This window comes from Phaenicophaeus curvirostris, chromosome 24 (assembly GCF_032191515.1).
Source record: "Phaenicophaeus curvirostris isolate KB17595 chromosome 24, BPBGC_Pcur_1.0, whole genome shotgun sequence".
Taxonomy (NCBI): domain Eukaryota; kingdom Metazoa; phylum Chordata; class Aves; order Cuculiformes; family Cuculidae; genus Phaenicophaeus; species Phaenicophaeus curvirostris.
Window position 1 is genome coordinate 5,768,182 of NC_091415.1, and position 21,995 is coordinate 5,790,176.

The 21,995-nt window shown below is 58.9% G+C and overlaps 3 protein-coding genes across 3 annotated transcripts in view; 2 read left to right on the forward strand and 1 right to left on the reverse strand.

Moving 5' to 3' along the window:
- Nucleotides 1-87: 87 nt before the first annotated feature.
- On the reverse strand, nt 88-3,116 carry AMIGO1 (adhesion molecule with Ig like domain 1). The gene is given in 2 exon segments (XM_069875785.1): nt 88-1,883; nt 1,885-3,116. Coding segments are annotated over 2 exon segments (1,470 nt in total). The 5' UTR covers nt 2,179-3,116; the 3' UTR covers nt 88-707.
- A 5,165-nt stretch (nt 3,117-8,281) lies between these two features.
- Nucleotides 8,282-11,368, forward strand: GPR61 (G protein-coupled receptor 61). Its single transcript, XM_069875787.1, has 2 exons — nt 8,282-8,300; nt 9,803-11,368. Exon 2 carries the CDS (start codon nt 9,989-9,991, stop codon nt 11,333-11,335), a length of 1,347 nt encoding a protein of 448 aa, XP_069731888.1. The 5' UTR covers nt 8,282-8,300; nt 9,803-9,988; the 3' UTR covers nt 11,336-11,368.
- Nucleotides 11,369-12,850: 1,482 nt separating this feature from the next.
- GNAI3 (G protein subunit alpha i3) overlaps nt 12,851-21,995 on the forward strand; it is a 32,101-nt gene continuing 22,956 nt past the window's right edge. Inside the window, exon 1 of the mRNA XM_069875800.1 lies at nt 12,851-13,098. Within this exon, the coding sequence (XP_069731901.1) occupies nt 12,981-13,098 (118 nt within the window). The 5' untranslated portion in view covers nt 12,851-12,980. The remainder of the gene's footprint in view (nt 13,099-21,995) is intronic.

The following is a 21,995-nucleotide window of genomic DNA, read 5'->3' on the forward strand; positions in this document are numbered from 1 at the left end:
GTTGTCCCCAAACCCTCTGCGTTCCCCAGTAGGCCTCCCCCCTCCCTGCTTTAGCACCCCAAAACGCAGGCACGATGGGAAACGCATTTATTTGGCCAAGGCATCAACAGGCGGCTGCCAGCGCGGGGGAGATGCGGCCCAGCTTGGGGGGACACAGGGGACACGGGCTGGTCTGCAAGGACACAGGATGGGGGGTGCTGGAGTCCCCGGGGTCCCATTCCCTGTGGCGTGGGGGTGCTTTGCTTGCAGCTGTGGGGAGCGGGGGGGCAGAAGGGTGTTTCCGGGGGGGGTTGCACCCCGTGTGTCCCCAAGGGGGTTATATCCCCTCCTGTCAGGACTCATGCTTTGCAGGACGCATGCCAGGAAGGCGCAGGGGTGGAAGGACCTGGGTGTCACAGGGTGGGGCTGCTTCTGTCCCCCCGCTGGGGCGGGGGACACCTGTTAATCCGGTACCAGTGCTGGCACCTGCAGTCCTGCAGTGTCCGGTGTCCCCACGTTGTCCCCACAGACCCCCCCGCCTTGTCCCTCGCGGTCCCAGTGTGGCGGTGGTGACCTTGTTGGAGGCCGGGATGGGTGGACAGCAGCGACGCAGCGGGGGTGATGGCAGGTGTCCCCCCCCTCTCAGGCTGGGGACATGGCAGCGGGGCTCCAGGCTTTCCCTCCTGGCCTGGGGATGTCCTGGGGACCGTCCCTGCGATGTCCCCTCACTACACCACGATGGGGGTGTCGGAGAAGACAGAGCTGACCGAGTCTGGATCTGACACCTTCCTCTGTGCCTTGGGGTGCCGGGGGGGCGGCTGGGGGGTCCCCCCAACGTCGAACCTGCCGTTCTGCCCTGGGCCGGTGGCAGAGGCCAAGCTGGACCGACAAGGCTCCCCGGGGACGCTGGCGGCGTGGTTTGGGGTGGTGCTGAGGACGGAGGAGTTGATGCTGTCGTCGCGGGGTGCCGGCGACTTTTCGGTGCCGCGGCAGCAGCAGCAGCGGCAAGGGGTGAGGTACAGGTAGATGAGCACCAGCACCACGCTGAGGATGCAGCCCACCAGCGTGGTGTAGGCGGTGTTGAGGGTGTCGTGGGGGCCGTGCAGGGTGAAGTTGTGCACCAGCAGCTCCACATAAAGGGTCTCGTTGAGGAGAGGCCCTGCCACCCAGCAGGCATAGGTGCCGGCATCCTCGGGGCGCAGCGCCCGCAGCTGCAGGCTGCCGTTCGCCAGGAGAGCGGCGCTGCCGTTGCCCCCTTCCTCCAACACCCGTTCGCCTCCCGGCGTCACCCAGTGCCGGCTGCGCACCCCCTGCAACCGCGTGTCGCAGCTCAAGGCGACGGTGTCACCCAGGTGGGCTTCCAGCACGGCTTCCTGCGCCTCGCTGCAGTTGAGCGGTTGCCGGCCGGCCAGGTCGAGGATGCTGATCTCGACGGGCGTCGGCGTGGCAGGCAAGGAGCACCGCAGCTCCTCTTGGAAATCCACCACTGCGCTCAGCCGGCGGTGATGCCCGCGGGCAACCAGCTGGAAAAGGAGGCAGTCGCAGGCCAGCGGGTTGCCGTGCAGGTAGAGGCGGTCACGCAGCCAGGCGGGCAGCGCCTGCAGCTCGCCCACGGGCACGCTGCGCAGGCGGTTGGCCGAGAGGTCGAGCAGGGCCAGCTGCGGCAAGCGGCTGCCGTCGCGCAGCAGCTCCAGCGGGAAGCGGGTAATGCGGTTTCGCCCCAGGTAAAGCTTACGGAGGCGGACGAGGTTATCGAAGGCGGTGCGGTCCACCGTGGAGATCTCATTGTTGTAGAGGAGGAGGACCTCCAGCTCCGTCAAGTCGCTGAAGAGGTTCTCTTCCAGCGCCCGGAGGCGGTTGGAGGAGAGGTCCAGATGCCGCAGGTGGGGGACGTGGGCGAAGGCTTTCGGTGGAGACGAAGGAGAGCCCGTTGTGGCTGAGCAGCAAGGCGTGGAGGTGCGCCAGCCGCCCGGGCGTCCAGTCGGCGCGCAGCCGGCTCACGTTGTTGTGGCTGAGGTCGAGGACGGCGGTGAAGCGGGGCAGGTGCGCTGGCACCGAGCTCAGCGCCGCCTGCGAACAGCTCAGGATGTTGGAGGCACAGACGCAGTGCGAGGGGCAGCTCCCACCGTCCGAGCCCCACGGCCACAGCAGCACCAGCAGCAGTGGCAGAGGGAACCCCGGACCCCCAGCTCCCTCCATGGCTGCACCTTGTCCCACGGTGTCACACGGGCGCTGGGGACGGGGGCGCTGGCTCGGGACAGCCAGAGCAGTGGGCTGGGAGCACAGGGTTGACTGCGCAGGATGGCTTCTGTCACCCAGTGTCACAGCAAGCGCCGAGCTCACTGCTCAACAGCTTGGTCGCACGGTGCCGCAGAGGGGGGATGGCTTTGTCACCCAGTGCCACAGCATGTGCTGTGGGGTGGCTTTGGTCACTCAGTGTCACATGTGCCAGTCCAGCTGCTCGTCTGCTGTCACGGCACAGAGTGGCTTGGTCCTCTGGTGTCACGGTGCAGGGTGGCTTTGGCCACTTGGTGTCACAGCACACACTACGGCGTAGCTTCCGTCACCCGGTGTCATGGCATGCGCTGGGCTCACTGCTCACCCGGCGTCACGGTGCAAGCTGTCTTGGTCACCCACTGTGGCCACATGGCATGACTTCGGTCCCCTCGTGTCACAGCACACGCTATGTGGTGGCTTTGGCACAGGGTGGCTTGGTCAACCTGGTGTCACAGCACACGTTGGACTCGCTGCTCACCTGGTGTCACGGCGCAGGGTGTCTTGGTCACCCAGAGTGGCTGCATTGGTGTGGCTACGGTCACCTCGTGTCACAACACGCACCAAGCTCGCTGCTTACCCAGTGTCCCCGCCGCCGGTTGGCTTCGGTCACCCAGCGACCCCCGTCTGCACCAGGTTCACCTGACGTCACGACGTGGGGTGGCTTGATGATGTGGGATCCCAGCAGGTACCAGGCTTGCTGCTCACCTGGTGTCACGGCAGAGTGGCTCGGTCACCCAGTAATGCCGCATGGAGTGGCTTTGTCACCCAGTGTCACTGCAGGTGCCATGGGGAGGTGGCTTTGACCGGTGTGACCGCGTGCACCTTCCTCGCTCGGTGCCAGGGTGCGGGGTGGCTTTGTCCCCCGAGGTCACCGCTCGCCCCCTGTCCCCCTGTCCACCCCCCCCGCCCCCCCCGGCCCCGCTGGGCACGGAGCGCGCCGAGGATGCTCCCCGCGCCTCTCGGGCGTTACCGGGCCTGGACCGGGGCCGGGTTGGAGGCCGAGCCGAGCCGAGCGAGGCCGAACCGGGCCGGGCCGAACCGAGCGAGGCGGAGCGGGGCCGAGCCGAGCGCAGCCGAGAGGAGACGAATCGAGCCGAGCGCAGCCGAACCGAGCCGAGCGCGGCCGAGCGCAGCCGAACCGAGCCGAGCGCAGCCGAACGCAGCCGAGCGGAGCCGAGCGCAGCCGAACCGAGCCGAAGCGAGCCGAGCGCGGCCGGGCGGAGCCGAGCGCAGCCGAACCGAGCCGCTGGGAGCCGGTGGGAGCGCAGCCGGCCGCAGCCGCGGGCTCGGGGCGGCCCGGGAGCCCCACGGCCCCGGGGCAGGGTCGGGGGCGGCCCCGTCTCGGCGCTCCCCGCACGGAGCGATCCCATTGGCCGCCGCCGCCGCGCCCGCTTAACCCCTCGTGGACCGCGCGGAGAGCCCCGGCTGAGCCCACCCCCCCCCCGGCAACCCATCCGCAACCCCGCAGCATCCCCGAGCCATCCCCATCGTCATCCGCATCCCTGTCCCTGTTCTCATCCCGATCGCAAACATCATCCCCTTCCCCGTCCTCATCCCCATCTCCATCCCTGACCCATCCCCATCCTCAGCCCCATCCCCATCCTCACCTTCAACCCTATCCCTATCCCCATCCACATCCCCATCCTCATCCCCATCTCCATCCCCATCCCCATCCCCATCCCCATCCCCATCCCCATTCCCATTCCATTCCCGTTCCCATCCCCATCCTCATCTTCAACCCTATCCCCAACCTCATCCCCATCCTCATCTCCATCCCATCCTCATCCCCAACCCTATCCCCATCCTCATCCCCATATCATCTCATCCCCCACCTCATCCCCATTCCCATTCCCAGCCTCATCCCCATCCTCATCCTCATCTCCATCCCCATCCTCATCTTCAACCCTATCCCCATCCTCATCCCCATTCCCATTCCCAACCTCATCCCCATCCTCGTCTCCATCCCCATCCTCATCCCCAACCCTATCCCCATCCTCATCCCCATATCATCTCATCCCCCACCTCATCCCCATTCCCATTCCCAACCTCATCCCCATCCTCATCCTCATCCTCATCTCCATCCCCATCCTCATCTTCAACCCTATCCCCATCCTCATCCGCAACCCTATCCCCATCCTCATCCCCATACCATCTCATCCCCCACCTCATCCCCATCCTCATCCCGACCTCCATGCCCACCCCCATCCAGATCCCTATCCCTTTCCTCATCCCATCCCATCCCATCCCATCCCATCCCATTTCATTCCCACTCCACCCCATCTTGTCCTCATTCTGCTCATTCTTCATCCCTATCCCCAATCCATCCCCACCCTCATCACCCTATCCATCCCATTTCATCCCCACCCTTAACCCCATCCCCCCCTCCATCCTCACCCCACCTCAGGCCCAACCCCATCCCATCTCCATCCCCAACCCCAATGCCCCCCGCAATCATTCTGTGCTGCCCCAGCACCTTCCCCATCCTGCGGTGCTGGTCTCTATCACCTGTACTGGCCCTCACGCCCCATTCCAGCCTAATTCCCCAGTACCAACCCCATCCCAGTGCCACCCACCACGCCTGGGGTGTGGGGGACACATCCTGCCCTGGGGTGGGGGGAGATCCCGGGGTGCTGATAAGCTGGAGCGCCCCGTGACCTCCCCCAACCCCCCCTTGTGGCCTTGTCTCTGCATCCCGGCATATTTTTAGATGCAGAAGATTTGTGCTGGGGGTTTTGGGTCCAAAATTAGAGGCAAAGAAGCCAGAACAAACCGCACTGAGATGATGCAGCTTTTTATGCAAGGGGGGGGGGGGGGGCGGGCGGGGGTGTGTGTATAGTTAAAGGTGAGCCCCTGACACAAGGAGCAGGGGGTCCCCAGGGTGCCCCTCACCCTGTTCTCCCTGCACCCCAGCAGGTGCCACCCCATCCTGGCAGGGAATGCCACCATCTCTCCCACCCCTCCTGGCAGGGAAGTTTGTCCTTTGATTTTGTCCTTTGAATTTTGTCAAATTCTCTGCTGTAATCCGGGCGCTAATCCCTGCCCAGCACCCGCTGCCCAGCCCGGATTCCACCCAGCACCCCGACCCCCCAGCCCACCACTTGTGCCACTGGAGTGGGGACCTTGGGGGGACCCAGGAATCCACGGGGAGCCAGCTCAGCACCCCATCCTGCAGGGAACATGACAGGCAGGATTGGTGCCAGCTGCCCCCCTGCAGGGATGTGCACCAGGGTACACACACGTACACTGGAGAGGTGCACACGCGTGTGTCAGGTACATGTGTGTCACATACATCGCATGTATGTGCACCCCCTGATCACGCACGCGTGCAAACCCGCCAGGTTCACGTGTGTGTGTGTGCACACGCACAGATGGACCCATGTGTGCACGTGTGAAGCCCCTCCAGCACATGCACATACACGTGTGCACACACACGCGTGCACACACAGAGCCCTGGGCATGTGCACACACATGCAAACACGCTTACCCTGCGTGCGGAGCAGAGACTTAGTAGCTGTGCTGACCTCGGTGTCTCCATCCTCACCCAGGGCTCTCCAGCTGTTCTGGCACAGCTGGAGGAGCCAGTCACTTGTGCCAGGCTACCAGTGTGCCTGACTGCTGGGGTGCAGGGGTTCGGGTGTGCCAGGGTTCTGGGGTACACGTGTGCCGGGGTACAAGGTGCTGGGGTGGTGGGGTGCAAGGCTCTTGGTGTACAATTATGCCACGGTGTCAGGGTGCTGGGTTTCTGGGGTGCAGCAGTGCTGGGGTACAGGTATGCTGGGGTGCCCAGCTGCTGAGATGCTGGGGTACCGTTATGCCAGGGTGCCAAGGTGCTGGGTTTCTGGGGTGCAGCAGTGCTGGAGAGCAGGTATGCCAGGATGCCCAGATGGTGGGGTGCTGGGGTACAGTTATGCCAGAGTGCTGGTGTTTTGGGGTGCAGCAGTGCTGGGATACAGGTATGCCAGGGTGACCAGGGGCTGGGGTGCAGGGGTGCTGGAGTACAGGTATGCCAAGGTGCCAGGATTGCTTTTGGGGTGCAGCAATGCTGGGGTGTGGCTATGCCAGGGTGACCAGGGGCTGGAGTCCTGGGGTGTGGTGGTACTGGGGTGCTGGGCTGCTGGGGTGCTGGGCTGCTGGGGCACACAGGTATGCCAGGGTGCCCGAGTGCCCCGGCGTTGTGGTACCAGCATGCTGGGATGCTGGGATGCTGGGGCTGGTATCCCAGAGTGCTGGGGTGCTCAGTACCGGGGTGCTGGGGTATTAGGGTGCCACGCTGCCCAGCTGCCAGGGTTATATGGTGCTGGAGTGCCAGGGTGGCAGGATGGTGAGTGCAGGCATAAAAAGATTCCAGGTGAGGTGCTGGGGTGGCAGGGTGGTCACAGTGTCTTGGTTCTGGGGTGCTGGAGTGCTGGGATAGAGGGGTGCTCGGAGACTGGGGTGCCCGCGTGCTGGGTTAGTGGCATGCTTGGGGATCGGGATGCTGGGGTGCCAGGTGCACCAGGGTGACATGGAGGGGAGGGTTGAGAGGGATCAGCAGGTGGCTGCGAGGCTTTGCTGCAGTGGCTCAGCCTCTCAGGGCCTGAATTATTGATGCTCGGGTGGCAGGAAACACCGAAGCCATCAGTCTGCCTGGCATCAGCGTGACAGGGCAGGAGCAGCGCTGGCTCCCTGCCTCAGTTTCTCCAGGGAGGAGAAAAAACCCACAAAGCCATCTTCTCAGGATGCACTCTGGGGGCTTGGAGCAAGGGGTTGTGGAGACCCCTACCTCCCCTTTCTGGACAGACAGAGTCGGGGAGGTTTGCGTCACCTCACTGTGGGGACACTCCCAAAACACTGGGGTGCTGGGGTGGGGTCAGCACAGCTGAACCCATGTCTACACCGGCATGATGGCACTTGCCTACCAGGTTTGGGGATGGGTGGCCAGAGGAGGTGGATTGGTGGCCACCAGCCACCGAGTTTGGGGATGAGTGGCTGAGGGAGGTGGGTTGGTGACTTCCAGACACCAAGTTTGGGGATAGGTGGCCACCATCTACCAGGTTTGGGGACGGGTGGCCAGGCAAGGTGGGTTGGTGGGGTGAGCACCTAGGTTGAGGGGGGCAGGTTTAGGTGCCCTCCTGGTTTTGGTGCACACACACGTTACCAGAAAAAAAAGTGGAGGTCCCCAGGGCTTTCCCTGGGGTGCAGGGTGATCCAGAGCAGAGGATGAGCATAGGGCAGGCGATGGGTGCCTGTGGGTCCCCAACATTCCTGCTCACCAGAAGATCCTGTGACGGGTGCTGGTGGTGCCCGGGGAGGCACCGGTAACCGTCTCCGGACCTGGGTATGACACGGGCCAGTTCATCCGAGGTCCCACGTTTCTAATCTGGTTTGGATGGATTTATTTTTGGGTTCTTGTAACCTAGCAATGGACACGTGACGTGCGGGGCCTGCGGCAGGGCCACGCATCGTCCGCCTCGCCCGCCAGCCGCTCATCACCCACCACGCACCGGCCCAGGGATGGGACCCCTTGGGTGCGTGTCCCCCCACCCCAGCACCCACGGGATAGGGCCCAGGGCACTGCCAGGAGAAAGTTTGCAGCCTGGACAGGCTTTTGGGGGATGCCAGGCCTTGGATGTGATGGGGACACCCCCCCTCGCCCTTGTAAGCTGTGCCACGGGGAAACTGAGGCACAGAGAGTGACTGGAGGGGGACACCGTCCTCATCCCAGTTGCTCTATTGCTGAACTGGGAGCAAGGGAAAGGGCACTGGGCTGGGGGAGAGCAGAGCTGAGGGCCTCTATGGCCCCTCTGAGTGCCCCCCCGCCCCTCCCCGGCCCACTGTGTCCCCCTGCACCCATCCCTGCTCTGTGCCCCCCACTGCAGACCAGCCCCCAACCCCTCCTTCCCACCGCTCCCCCATCCCAGGGTCCCTTTCTTCATACCCCTCCCCGATCTCCCACTTTGCCTTCCCACCCATGGCCCCGGAGGGGCTGCTCCCCCCCCACCCAGTGACCTTCCCATCCTTTCCCCAGGCGACTGGGGAAACTGAGGCACGGAGAAACACGCGGGGTAAGAACCGGGGAGGGGGGAAACACACCCTCCATCCCGCATCCCGGGGAGGGGGGGGGACACAGCCGAGCTCCAGCCGGTCGCCACCTCCCGATCTCGGGGTCCCGCGGCTGCGGGGGAGGCTCGGGGGGGCGGGGGGGGGGGGCCGTGCCCGGGTACCGCGGTGCTGGCGGGTGGCGCTTAGGACCCAGCAGCGGCGCGGGTACCGAGCATCCCTCGCCGCAGCGGCTCCGCGCCCGCCGGCCCCGAGCATCCCCGGCGCCCACGGGCACCTCCCGGCCCGGGACCCCCCGTTCCGGACCCATGCAGCCCCCCAGGGTAGGTGCCGCGGCCGGGCCGACCCACCGGGGCGATGCCCAGGGGCTGCGGGGGTGGGGGGAGGGATGCGGCTGGGCAGGGAGTGGGGGACCCCCACGGGGTGTGGGGAGACCCCAGCCGGGGGTATCACTGCGGGAGGGGGGGCACTCATTGCATGCAGCCCCCTCCCCATCAACACCACCCCCCGAGGGGTGCAGGGTTGGGGACCCCCTCCTCCTCCTCAAACCCTCAGAGAGCTCCTGGGGTGCAGGGGTTGGGAACCCCCTCCCCATCAGCACCACCCCCTGAGAACTCCTGGGGTGCAGGGGTTGGAGAGCCCTCCTCATCATCAAACCCCCAGAGAGCTCCTGGGATACAGGGGTCGGGAACCCCCTCCCCATCAGCACTACCCCCTGAGAACTCCTGGGGTGCAGAGGTTGGGGAGCCCTCCTCATCATCAAACCCCCAGAGAGCTCCTGGGGTACAGGGGTTGGGGACCCCCTCCCCACCAGCACCACCCCCTGAGAACTCCTGGGGTGCAGGGGTTGGGGACCCCTTAAATCAGCACCACCTCCACCAAAGGCTCTCTAGGGTGCAGGGGCTGGAGACCACCTCCTCATCAGCACCAGCCCCCCGAGGAGTCCTGGGATTCAGGTGTTGGGGACCCCCTCCTCATCCTCATCAAACCCCCTGAGAGCTCCTGGGGTGCCGGGGTCGGGGACACCCTCCCCAGTCGGGGGGCACCCATGAGTGGGGGCTGCCCAGGTGGATCTCAGCCCTCCACCTGCACCCCAAGCTCTGCTTTGCAGGCTCTAGCACCTACTGGATGAGGGTGCAGCACCCATCCTGGGTGGCGGATCACATGTGGCTCCTAAAGCACAAGGGGTAACCCAGGTGTCTGTGGTGACAGTGACACCCATCCATCCCTGCGACCACCCATGGTCCCCAAGCCCTGAGCGAAGGTTCCTGCTGGGAAGTTTTGGGTTGAAACGTTGGCCTTTGAGGGCTTTAGCCCCAGAATTGCTCATTTTTGGAGAGAATGAGGACTGTGGTTGAGGAAGGGGTTTGGTGGGGGCCATGGAAGGGGACCTGTGGGCAATGGGGGTGTGGTTCGGGGTCACAGCTGAGCTGAGACCACGTTTGGCTCTTGTGGGTCCCCCCAGTGTTTTGTGTCCCCCCCAGTGACAGCTCTGCCCTCTCCGCAGGTGCCTGGAGATGAGCGGGGCCGGGGGTCATCCTTGGGTGCTCTGAGTGGCACCACCACGCCAGCACCCACCCCTGGACCACAACGCAGGGCTGGCAGCAGGCGGGTGAGAATGTGACCTCCTGGCGATGCCCAACCACCTTGAGGATGGGCAATGGGCCGGTGAGTGCTGGTGCGGTGGCACAGGATGGAGCCCTCCTTGCCCGCCCCGTGGGCCTGGAACGGCTCTAGGGCGGCTCGGGGTCTCCAGCCCTCCCCAGGGCCCATGCCCCCCAACGGCACAGCTGACGGCAAACCCAAAGACATGGCCTCGAAATCGGTGGGGCTCTTCTTCATGCTGCTCATTGACCTGACGGCCATCGTGGGTAACGCCGCCGTCATGACCGTCATCGTGAAGACGCCTGCGTTGCGCAAATTCGTCTTTGTCTTCCACCTCTGCCTGGTGGACTTCTTGGCCGCCCTCACCCTGATGCCGCTGGAGATGCTCTCTGGCTCGGCCGTCTTCGATAGCCCAGTTTTCGGTGAGGCCATGTGCCGTGTTTACCTGTTCCTCAGCGTCTGCTTCATCAGCATGTGCATCCTCTCCATCTCCACCATCAACGTGGAGCGGTACTACTACGTGGTGCACCCCATGCGCTATGAGGTGAGGATGACAGTGGGGCTGGTGGCCTGTGTCCTCGTTGGCATCTGGCTGAAAGCCGTGGCCACCTCCCTCGTCCCTGTGCTGGGCTGGTTGTCCCCTGACCGACCGCCGGTGCCTGCTGGCCGCGGCTGCTCCTTACAATGGAGCCGTGGTCCCTACTGCAAGTTCTTTGTGATCTTCTTCGCTGTTTTCTACTTCCTCCTGCCCCTCCTCATCATTGTGGTGGTCTACTGCAGCATGTTCAAGGTGGCACGGGTGGCTGCCATGCACCATGGCCCCCTCCCCACCTGGATGGAGACACCACGACGGCGCTCCGAGTCGCTCAGCAGCCGCTCCACCATGGTTACTACCTCGGGAGCTCCTCGTACCACTCCGCAGAGGACGTTTGGTGGGGGCAAAGCAGCTGCCATCCTTCTGGCCGTGGGGGGCCAATTCCTCTTCTGCTGGTTGCCCTACTTCTCCTTCCACCTCTACACCGCCCTGAGCACTCAGCCCTTGGTGGGACCAGCGGCTGAGACTGTGGTCACTTGGCTGGGTTACTTCTGCTTTACTTCCAACCCTTTCTTCTATGGCTGCCTCAACCGGCAGATCCGGGGGGAACTGGGACGGCTCCTCACTTGTTTCTTCAAGCAGCCGCCTGAGGAGGACCTGCGGTTGCCCAGCCGAGAAGGCTCCATCGAGGAGAACTTCCTCCAGTTCCTTCAGGGCACCGGTTGTCCTGCCGAGCCCCGGCCCCGCACCCCCAGCCCCAAGCGGGACCAGATCCCGGTCGATTTTCGCATCCCAGGGCAGATTGATGAGGACACAGCGGAGGGGCCGGAGTGGCGGGAACAGCAGGATGGGAACGGTGTCTTCATGCCGGTGGTGGCCTCTCCCAAAGCGGAGCTGTAGCGTTGGGCTGGGGCCTTAGGGACAAACATGGCTGCGAGGGGAGAGCTAGTCTGAGCGTCTTGTTGGGGAGGGTGGGGGCCTGCGCTGCCACTGTGGGGCTTGGGGGGACACATGCCACTCGCTGCTAAATGGGCCACCAGGATTGGGGGCGGGTGGCCGGGGGAGGTGGGTTGGTGGCTACCAGCCCAGGGTAACGGTTGAATGACTTGTCACCCTTAGCAAGTTTGCAGACGATACTAACCTGGGTGGAAGCGTGGATTTGATGGAGGCTCCAAAGGGATCTGAACAGGCTGGATCCATGGGCTGAGACCAACGGGATGAGGTTTAACAAGGCCAAATGGCGGGTCCTGCACTTGGGGCACAACAACCCTGAGCAGCTCCAGACTAGGAGAAGTCTGGCTGGAAACTGCCTGGAGGAGAAGGACCTGGGGGTGTTGGTTGACAGCGACTGAGCATGAGCCAGCAGTGGCCCAGGTGGCCAAGAAGGCCAATGGCATCTTGGCTTGGATCAGACACGGCATGGCCAGCAGGGCCAGGGAGGTACTTCTCCCTCTGGACTCGGCACTGGGGAGACCAAACCTCGAATCCTGTGTTCAGTTGTGGGCCCCTCCCCACAAGAAGGATGTTGAGGCTCTGGAGCGAGTCCAGAGAAGAGCAACGAAGCTGGTGAAGGGGCTGGAGAACAGGCCTGATGAGGAACGGCTGAGAGAGCTGGGGGTGTTTAGCCTGGAGAAGAGGAGGCTGAGGGGAGACCTCATTGCTCTCTCCAACTCCCTGAAAGGAGGTTGTGGAGAGGAGGGAGCTGGGCTCTTCTCCCAAGGGACAGGGGACAGGACGAGAGGGAATGGCCTCAAGCTCCACCAGGGGAGGTTCAGACTAGATATCAGAAAGAAATTTTTCCCAGAAAGGGTCATTGGTCCCTGGCAGAGGCTGCCCAGGGAGGGGGTTGAGTCCCCTTCCCTGGAGGGGTTTAAGGGACGAGTGGATGAGGTGCTGAGGGACATGGTTTAGTGATTGATGGGAATGGTTGGACTCGATGATCCGGTGGGTCTTTTCCAGCCTGGTGATTCTATGATTCTATGGCTCTTGCAAGGGGCCAAGTGTGGGAGCCGGGGTTTTGGGGTCACTCCTCTCCTGGTCCACAGGATCCAGTCAGGACCAGCCTCCCACACCTCTGAGCAGCCCCAGCGCTGGTGCAGCCAGCAGATGGGGTGGGAGCGCGGTGGCGTCTCCTCTCCTCTTCAGTCCCGGGGAACGCGATCCCCCAGGCTCCCTGCCCGCCCCTTAGCCGGGGGGCCGAGCCCTGTCCCCGTGGGGGAGCGTGGGGCAGCCATGTGGCCCCGCCACCCCGAGAACTACATCTCCCGCCATGTCCCGCGGCAGCGAAGCGGAAGTGACTCGCCCGCCCTCCTCCCTCCCGACACCCCTCCGCTCTGCCGGAGCGGAAGTTCCGCCTCCAGCTTCCGCAGCGTGCCACACGAGGACTACGCTTCCCAGCGTGCCCCGCGCCGCGGTGACAGGATATCCGGTTCCGCCCGCGGGAGCCGCCCGGGCCGAGGGAGGCGAGAGGCGCAGTCCCGCAGCGGCGTCGTTCCCGGCCCGATCCGCTTCGCTCCCCGGCGGCCTGGGCCGCCTCCCTGCCGCCATGGGGTGTACGCTGAGCGCCGAGGACAAGGCGGCGGTGGAACGGAGTAAGATGATCGACCGCAACCTGCGGGAGGACGGCGAGAAGGCGGCCAAGGAGGTGAAGCTGCTGCTGCTCGGTGAGGAGAGGCCGGGGGGGAGGCCTTAGGGGTGGGTAGTCGGGGCCTTAGGGGACGGTGTTTGGGAGGGGGAGAGGGCTGAGGTCTCCGTGAGGTATCTGGGGCTCGGACAGGGTGAGGGAGCCCTTGGGAAAGGAGCTTGTGGGGTTTCCAGGGCTCAGGAGGGCATGGGGGAGGGGGAGAGGGTCTCTGAGGAGAGGTGGGAGTCCTTGAGGTTAAAAGAAGGTGAGTGGAGGGCAGGGGAGTGGGGAGGGAGAGGCTCGAATCCTGAGGGGTATTAGGGAGGAAACTGGGGCGGGTCTTGAGAGATCTCGAGGGCAGCGGGGAAGGGTCCCTAGGGCTCCCAGAGAGAGCGGAGAAGGGTCCCGGGGAGTTGGAGAAGGCCTGGGGGCAGGGTAGGTGTCCTGTGGGACGGTCTGGACTGGTTGGGGAGGGTCCTGAGGAGGGTTCAGGAGGGTCCTGGAGACCTAGGGAAGGCCTTGAGGGAAGCTGGGGAAGGTCCCAAGGAGGGTTGGGGAGGGTCCCGAGGTATCTCTGGGGGGTTGTGAGCGAGACCAAGGGCTGTAGAGGTCCCCCCATAGGGACCGGGCAGCCCAGGGGACAAGGCCGCTCCAAGCAGCAGTCTTTGTTTTCCTGGGGAGGGTTCAGCTCTCCATGCTGTTCTTAGTTCCAAGTGTGGCACTGTCCCGCCTCCCAGCCTTAGGTCCCCGATACCCTCTGCAGGGCAAGGGAGGAGGTGATGGCCTGTCCCAAGTGTGCCGCTCGCCTGGGCTGGGGGTTTCCCAGTTGCCTGTTGTGAAACGACCTTTTTGTCGTCTGCATGTTACCCGTGCTCCCTCCTGGCTGCTCTGGGTGACCGTCCCTCCCTGGTGACTTTGGGCTGGGGCTCTGTGACCAGAAGGTGCTGGCGTAGGCGTCCTTTCATCTGCGGGTTTGTGGGGCAGAGAAGTAAGGCAGCTCTCGTGCTCTCAGTAGCATACCAAGAGTCAAACGCTGGGGTTTGGCTGTTTGTGCTCGGGATGGGGTTGGGGGAATTAAATCCTTTTATTGGGAGTTAGGTGAAAAGGGCCCCTGGGAGCAGAAGCGCCTGTGTTGATGTGTGAGCTGCCTTGGCAGGGGCAGGGTAACCATGCTGGGTGCTCTGGGCCTTGTGCTGCCACAGATCTGCTGATAGGATCTGACTTTGTGCGGATGATTTCAGCTCAGCGTGCTCTCCCTGCAGAGCTTGCAGGAACACGAGCCTGGCATCGCTGCCCAGCGTGCTCTGTACAGGCAGCAGAGAAAGGAAGTGTTGCTTCTCTGCGCTTTTATCGTTTCCAGCTAAAATGCGTTCATGAGTTTTGAGAGGAGCTGGACGGGATAGTTCTCTTCAGAAGTGAACTCTTGCTGTGTTTGGGGCACGTTTTATAGCCACGTTCAGAAGTTTTAGTGAGTGATAATGAACTTGAGTGCAGGGGAGGCAAAAGCTGCCCATCCCCAGTGTCTGCCGGGTACACACCAACTCCTGTGCTGTTTCTTTGGAGCTCGGTGGGAACTTGGGGTTGTGCAGCATTGTTGGTGGGGGGAGTGTGTGTGTGTGTGCACCATCTCCTCATGTAGGTCTTCCTTTTCTGGCTTCTGGGTTGGGTTTCTTTGTCATACTGTTCTTTTCCATCTCTGGATGGATTGAGTTGAGGGCGATGTCGTTGAGCGTCCCTGGTTAGACCAGGGTGTGTCAACGAACAGTTCTGCTCTCCAATCGATCCTCGTCCTAAGAATGCTTTTTCTTTTCCATCCAGCCTGTTTTCACTTGTATCCTTGCAAGAGGCCCTCTAAGGCTTGTGATCTGCATATGCAGAAAACTCCTTGGCTGTGTGTCGGGATAGTCCTCTATTCTCTGGGGGTTTGTTTTGCTGTTAGTAAGCAACACTTGCAATTTCTCTGGATGGAATAATTCTCCCTTTGTGTTTTTGTATGTTGGGTTTTTTCTTTCTAGTGTTGTATTCTTTGTGGCAATATTGAAAAGGTGCTGGGGGCTTTGAGTCGGAGCAAGTTGCAGAAGGGAGGGAATGCCTAAAAAGTTTGCACAATAATGGGTTTCAAACCACTAAACATCAGGCTTTTAAAAGCACAAAGAGCAATTGCCTTTTGGACTTCTGTTGGCTTTGGATAGCAGCAAAATACCTGAGTTGTGCTTCTGAGCATGGCTTTAGGTAGGGGCTTGTGCATGTCGGGGCTCCATGGGAGCGCTGCCGGAACAATTGGATTCCCAGCCAGTGCAACGCTGGAGTCGCAAGTTGTCTGCCCTCATTTAAAGACTATGACTGTCTGGGTTCAGGTCTGTAACCTGCAGTCTCTGGAATGTCACACGTTCCTCGTGTTCAGAATTAGTGCAACAATCACAGGTGATCGAAGGGAGTTCTGAAATGTGCTCTTCCCATGTTTGTGGGCAGGTAAAGCTTGACAGTTAATTGCCAGCAGGAAATATCAGCAGTGGGAACAAACATACTTTCGGCCAGGAGAGGATGAAAAAGTTCATGAGGTTTTTTTCCGTTGTTTGAGCAAGCATTTTTTTTGTTCACAACATGGTATTGAAATGCCTGTGATCCATAACGCCTTGTGTCGTTAACTGGTTGTGGGAGATCATGCGGTAGTTTATGTAAGTGGAGCAAGCCATTTGCAGTGCTGCTGAGGCAGGGATGGCTGGAGAAATGCATTTATTGGAGAAGCTGGGAGCTCCATGTGCCCTCCCAGGCTGCCCCAGTTCAGGATGTGCAGTTGTGTGGCATGAGGGAAGGCTCCTGTTGGGTGGTGGTTCTTTCCTAGCCCTGCTAATTCAGCCGGGGAATTAGAAGACATTGGGTTGTTGACAGACCCCAAACTGGGAGGGTTTTGGTGCATTTGACTTCTCCCACAAACCTCTTCCTTCCTGGGTCAGAGGAGGAGGGAGCAGGGGTTCTGGCTATACACTCCTTTCTTTCAGGAGCTTTTTCCAGTTAATTGTGGAGCGCCTTGCACCCGAGAGGGGGTCACTGACAGGGGTACTTGGTAAGGCTGATCCTGGAGCTGTTTGCATGGCAGCTTCTCTACAGGGATTTTATGTCACTTCACGTTTCCCTTTCACAGCTCCAAAGCTTTGGGGTTTTGTACAACAAAAGCAAACTTGAGCAGTGAATGGTGACAGATCCAAGGTCACGTCAACCCCTGCCTGTGGAATGTAATTGTTGTTTTATGTACAAATGCCATCAGCACGCAGCAGGTGAAGGCTTCCTGCAGCCAAAGCCAGTGCTCTCGGGATGCTGGGAACAGCCTGGGACCTCACTCTCTGCTAAACGCTGCCTCTTTCCTCCTAATCTTTCTCCAGGATAACACTGTTCCGCAGGTGCGGGCATGCACTTTTGCTGACGTAGAAACCTGTGGATTTTCCAGTTGAGATGAGCATCCAAACTGGAGAAGGGTGCAGGAACTCTTCCTGCCTAGTTCAGGTGCTGATCTGGATCTGTAGCTCCTCTCTCCAGCGCCTTGGAAGGTCTGATCTGGTCTCAGGATGGTGGTTTGTGTGACAGCAAGTGACGAAGCTCACTGCTGGATGCATGGAGTTGTCCTGGAGCCAGATACAGCCAGTGTTGTGTCGCTGCCCAGCCAGGGCTGTGCACATTGGCATTTCTGTGGTGCCAGCTCTGTGGGTGCAGACAAAATTGGGCTGTTTGCCCCTAGAGCCTACCGCTATTCAGCCTCTTGCAGTTGCACTGGATTTGGGTAATTAGTGTTATTATGTGGAAGTGATATTGCTAATTAATGCAAAAGTAATTAAAAGAATAAGTTTGTTCTAAAATCGCCGCCTTCTACAGAACTGAGTTCTGCTGCACCCTGAGGCCTCAGCTTCTTCTCTGAAACTGATTTTCCACTTTTTTTTTTTTTTTCTCCTCTCCAGATGGGTGCTTCATGAGATTTGGTTATGTTTTGGTCAGCCAAGGAGAAGAGCTTTCTAGGGATGCAAATCAGGGCAAAGCGGCTAGCATTTATAATATTAACAAGGAGCAGCTTTCTCAAAGTACAGCAGTGTTATTGTGGGTCCCTGTTTTGGAGGGGTGGTCAGGATGTCAGACTTGAGCTTTGGAGCTGTGTGGTGCCCTTTGAAGGCTGCTGTGAGACCACGCGTCTCTGGCTCAGGTTAGGCTGGGCCTGTGTCTCCAGCTTTCCAGGACTGTCGTGGCCCTGCAGTGCTGCTCTGACCATCCTGGGATGCTGGAGCTGACACAGTGTCCCTGCCAGAGGACCTGCAAGGAGTTGTTGTCCTCTCTGTTCTGGGAACTCTCTGGAGCTTTCCTCCCAGTGCACAATGTGTATCTTGTGACTTGTGGCCATGGGAAGATTTTTCTTGGATGCAGCCGATGGGCTCAGCACTGAGTTGCGTTTTCATGAGACAAAAATTAAATACCTCAATCTAATCAGCTTTAGGAGGTCCCAGTGGGAGTTGTGATGAGAACAGTTCAGTGCCTGTCTCCCAGCTTGCATTGTAAAAGGTGTTCTTGATGTCTGAGACGTCCCAATCTTGGTGCAGAAGTGTCCCAGCCGTCCAGGGACCACTTCCCAGTGGAGAATACGTGAAGCACTGTGATAACAGATCAAATAATCTCTTAAAAGACACAGCGCTTGTCAGGTGAGCGTGTTCTTGGAGGACTCGCTGCACTTGTGCTCTGCTGAGATGGAGGTAGTGCCTGTCTTGGTGCCGGTTTACCCTTTCTTCAGATGGCAGAGCTGCCCCTCACAGCTGTTTTCCCACCTGCCTGGTGGAGGATCTGGTGCAAGGATCCCTGCGTACCTTCTGTTTGGCAGTTCTGCTCTTTGCCCACCAAAACCAGATGCAGGGCAGGCAAAATGTTTCCTATCTACAAACCAATCATTCTTCAGAATGACTTCACCTCCCACGTTCTCTGAGGAATTGGTTGTGGTTTCATCGGGGCAAATGCAGCTCAGAAAAGGGATGGGATTGCCCTGCTGGGGGCTGCTGCGTAGGTGCCAGTGGCTGCTTTCTGCACGGTGGTGCAGCCAATGCGGTGGCCCAGCTGTGGGATGGGAGCTCTGTCTGCTTCGTGCTGCTGGGGTTGTGTGTTCATCACGTGTCTGTGGAAGGACAGACAGACAGATGTGTTTGAGCTCAGCACGGGGAGCTGGGGACTGACAGTTTCTAACATGTGGCTCAGCCACAGATGGAGTGGCTGGCTGGGGAACTGGGATTTCATCCTGTCCTCCAAGAGCCCCCTGGACGTGGTTCAACTTTCATTAAATTCTGAGGGAGAACATTGAAATCACTTTTCTTGGCAGAGGAGGGTGTACTGCAAAGAGGGATTTTTTTAATTAGAACATGGCTTTTTTTAGAGTTTTGAGCTGTACTGACAGGATGCTCCCTGCTTCAGGTACATGAGGCACTTGCTCCTCGTGCAAGTGGGGTTGAGCAGCAGTCTTTGTGGCTTAAACAGGGTTTGTGTTCAAAATGACTGACAGATGCTGGTTGTTTTCCCTTTGTAAAGGTGGTGGCATGGCTTGGTGTCACCCACCTCCATACTGTCACCTTTTGTTCCCCATGGCCATCCGATGCCTGTCTCCTATTTCATGTTTTCTCAGGTGGTGCTTGGTCATTTCTCTGCCTGGTGTAATCTCCCGTTACCAGGGTGGCACTGCCTGAGTTTGCTTTAAAAACAAACACTGATCAGCATCCAAATCCTGGGGCGAGCAGAGGCGCCGGCAGAGCTCAGCCTCCTGTAGCTGGGGTCTCCAGCCAGTGCCAGCTCCCTCGTGGTTGAGGAATGAGCTCTTCCCCAGCAGGAACTAATGGTCTGTTCCCTGCTTGGCTGCTTGTTTGGATAAGTGTTTCTAACAACTCAAGGCTCTTGTCCCTGTGCTGGATTCAGTGGGTGTTTGTTTAAAAACAGGCCTATCACAAGAAGAAACTCGATACTCAGGACGCCAGGCTAATGAAAGCCTTTTCCAAACCCCTCTCTTCCCAGTCTTCCCTTCCTTTCCAATTCACCTCTTGCTTTCTGATATAGTTACCATTTTATAGGTGTTTCTCTGGTTTATTCCACCTGTGCTAGTATCCAAGCAGACAAAACAGTCCTTTTTAATCCCATATCCCTGAGAGCACCTGCTTGTGTGAGTCCTGCCTGAGGAGGACTGGTGTTCCTGCATTATTCCATGGTGTTCCAAAGATGAAACAGCTGCCACAGAGTGCATCTTCGGGATGACTCTCAGGTCAGGTTAGGGAAGATATTTGCTGCGTTTGTGATGTGCTGTGGTGCTTTGCTGTGAGTTGCTCTCCACGTTCCAGTTTGGGTCTGACTGTGAGAATGTTGGTGTGAACAGAAGGAGCTGTAGGTGGGACAGGGGAGCCCAGGAGGCTCAGCTGGGCGGGATGTTTGTTTGATCACCAGCCAGAAGCCACATCATGGCAGCGTGCTGCCTGTCAGTGGGTGTCATGAGTCCACACTGCTCACCAGCAGGCGCAATTAGTTCCAAACACTCCCAGGAGTGGTAGTCAAAGAGCTGCAAAAACAACTGCAAACCAGAGGGCCCAGGCTGGCTCCTCACTGTGTCGCTTCAAATGCAGCAGTGGGGCCTTGTCCCAAAGAGGACGAGGTGTTTGCAGCTGGTTTTGAAGAGGATTTGGTTGTGGAGGAGGGAATTCAGGGCTCCCTTGGTGAGCATGTAGGATGCTGGTTGCTGGTGACAGTTTATTTGTAGTTATCATGTTTACAGTTATCACCCCTGGAGCAGTTGGCTATTCCACAATGGGAATAAAAGGCTTCATTTTCACCTGGGAAATGTTTCTTCATGCATTGGGGTTGTGACTCTCGGCAGTTTCAGTTGTGAGAGCCCTTCTTCCCTGTGCAGGCAGTAGTTCTGCTGCAGAGCTGGGGTTAGCTGATGTGGTTGTTAGGGTCTTGCTCCTCAATTGGATTTAAACTTCGATTTAGTTCTGGCCATGGATGAGAACAGTTTTGTGCAAGAAATGCTTTTCTATCACAGAGTCATGGAATGGTTTGGGTTGGAAGGGACCTCAAAGCCCATCCAGTTCCAACCCCCTGCCATGGGGGCAGGGACACCTCCCACTGGACCTGGTTGCTCAAAGCGCCGTTCAACCTGGCCTTGAACACCTCCAGGGATGGGGCAGACACAACTTTTCCGGGCAACCTGGGCCAATGAGGCTGAAACTGGATGGACCGTTAGGTCCTCTCTGACCCAAACCATTCTGTGATTCTGTGATCCTTGAAGTAAAACTGATGCCCTAACAGTTTCAAAGTGAAAAGAAAAAGGGCTTATAAAAACACAGTGCATGAGAGCTCAGGGGTTAGTATTTGTTTTCAGTGTTATGCTTTCAAGTCTTAATTTTTCTGGCTAATACAAACAACATTTTAAGGCGTATTGAATAACTGAATCGTATGTATAAGACAGCCTTCCCGTATGAAAAAATGGGAATTAATTGGATTCATATGGAGAATAACTGCAATGGCCTGTGTGTGCCATTGAAAGCAGATTTTTTGAAAAGCAGATTTTTTGAAAAGCAGAGGGGAAATGTGTGGCCCCTTGGCGCATACCACAGGGTTGTTCCCAGGCTGGGCTGGCTGGAGCCACCTGGACCCTTGTGTTGCTCGCCTGCCTCTTCGGAAATCCTTCTCTGGGACTCCTTCTGTTCCTGATTATCTTCCAGGTACCTCGTGGGGGTAAACTGTGTCAGCTGCAGCCCAGGTAAGCCAGCAGTACACCATGCTTCGTTCAAAAGCCTCTTGACATCATGCTAGGACTCACGTAACTTCTGTTTTCAAAATGACATTCCTTAAACAATCTTCTGGCTTTATTTTATCCAGAGGCAGCGATAACGTCATGTGGTTTATCTTGTAACATTGGGACCTGATACCTCTGAAGTTAAGTTTCAGTTAGCCTGTGCGCCCTGTTTTATTGGTATCTCTTGTTTTTCACAATGTGTTGTTACTCTTGTGAAGGTATAAGTGTGTCCACCTGAGCTGTCCTGGTTCCTGTAGCTGTATTTTTGAGGTCCACAGGTATTACCCCATTCCTTTCTCTAAAGTTTTTTTCCCCTGTCCTGATTCTCAGTGTTTGATTCTATAGTTTGCTGAACTTGGCCTCATGATATTACAGACCTTTCCAGAGGTGCATTGAATTAAAGAAAACCTTGATAGGGCAGATCTTGGCAGGGATGGCAGCTCTCCCTTGCTTGGAAGGAAACAAGAAGGTGGGGGAATTGGGATTTGAAATCAGTGTGTTGAGGTTGGAAACCAGGAGGAGAGAAGTGGCAGGAGGGAGGACCTGATGGTTCAGCCTTCCAGTGATGCAGGTGTGCAGGTACAGGGGCTGCAGGAGGGGGTGTGTGGTGTCTGAGGGCTTTTCCTGGTTTGTTTTCCACCTGGAGAGCAGTGTTGTGGAAACCTCTTGTGTATAAAAGGAAGTATTTGTGTGCACTTGGCAGGGTGGGATGTTAGATGAATGTTGGCTAGAGGAAGCATCTGTTTTATCAGGGAGATAACATTAGCCAGGTTTTGTGATGGTTTGAATTGTTCCTGCTCCATGCTCACAATGGCTTCTCTGATACCTTAGGGGCTGGGCTCTTGACAGCTTTGTTGTGCTGTCCATTTATCCCCTCTTCTGTCTGTCCAGGGGAGATGGTTCAGGTTTGCTTCTTCAGGCAGGCTGTAACCACAGTGTCACTCCAAAGCTGTGCCTCGGCACAAATGGATCTGGTCATCTCCCAGGTCTGCAACAGCCTCGCAGCTTCAGGCTCTTCAAGTGCAATATCTGGGGTTATTCCTGAGCTGTTTAAGAGGGGATATTGGAAATACTGAAGTTCCCGTGGATGTCAGGGTTCAGCAAGGATTGCAGCCTCGCCCTGTCTCAGGAAT

Bases quoted from the DNA above. Each gene is read 5' to 3' on its own strand.
- GPR61 (XM_069875787.1), top strand. From the start codon at position 9,989: ATGGAGCCCTCCTTGCCCGCCCCGTGGGCCTGGAACGGCTCTAGGGCG.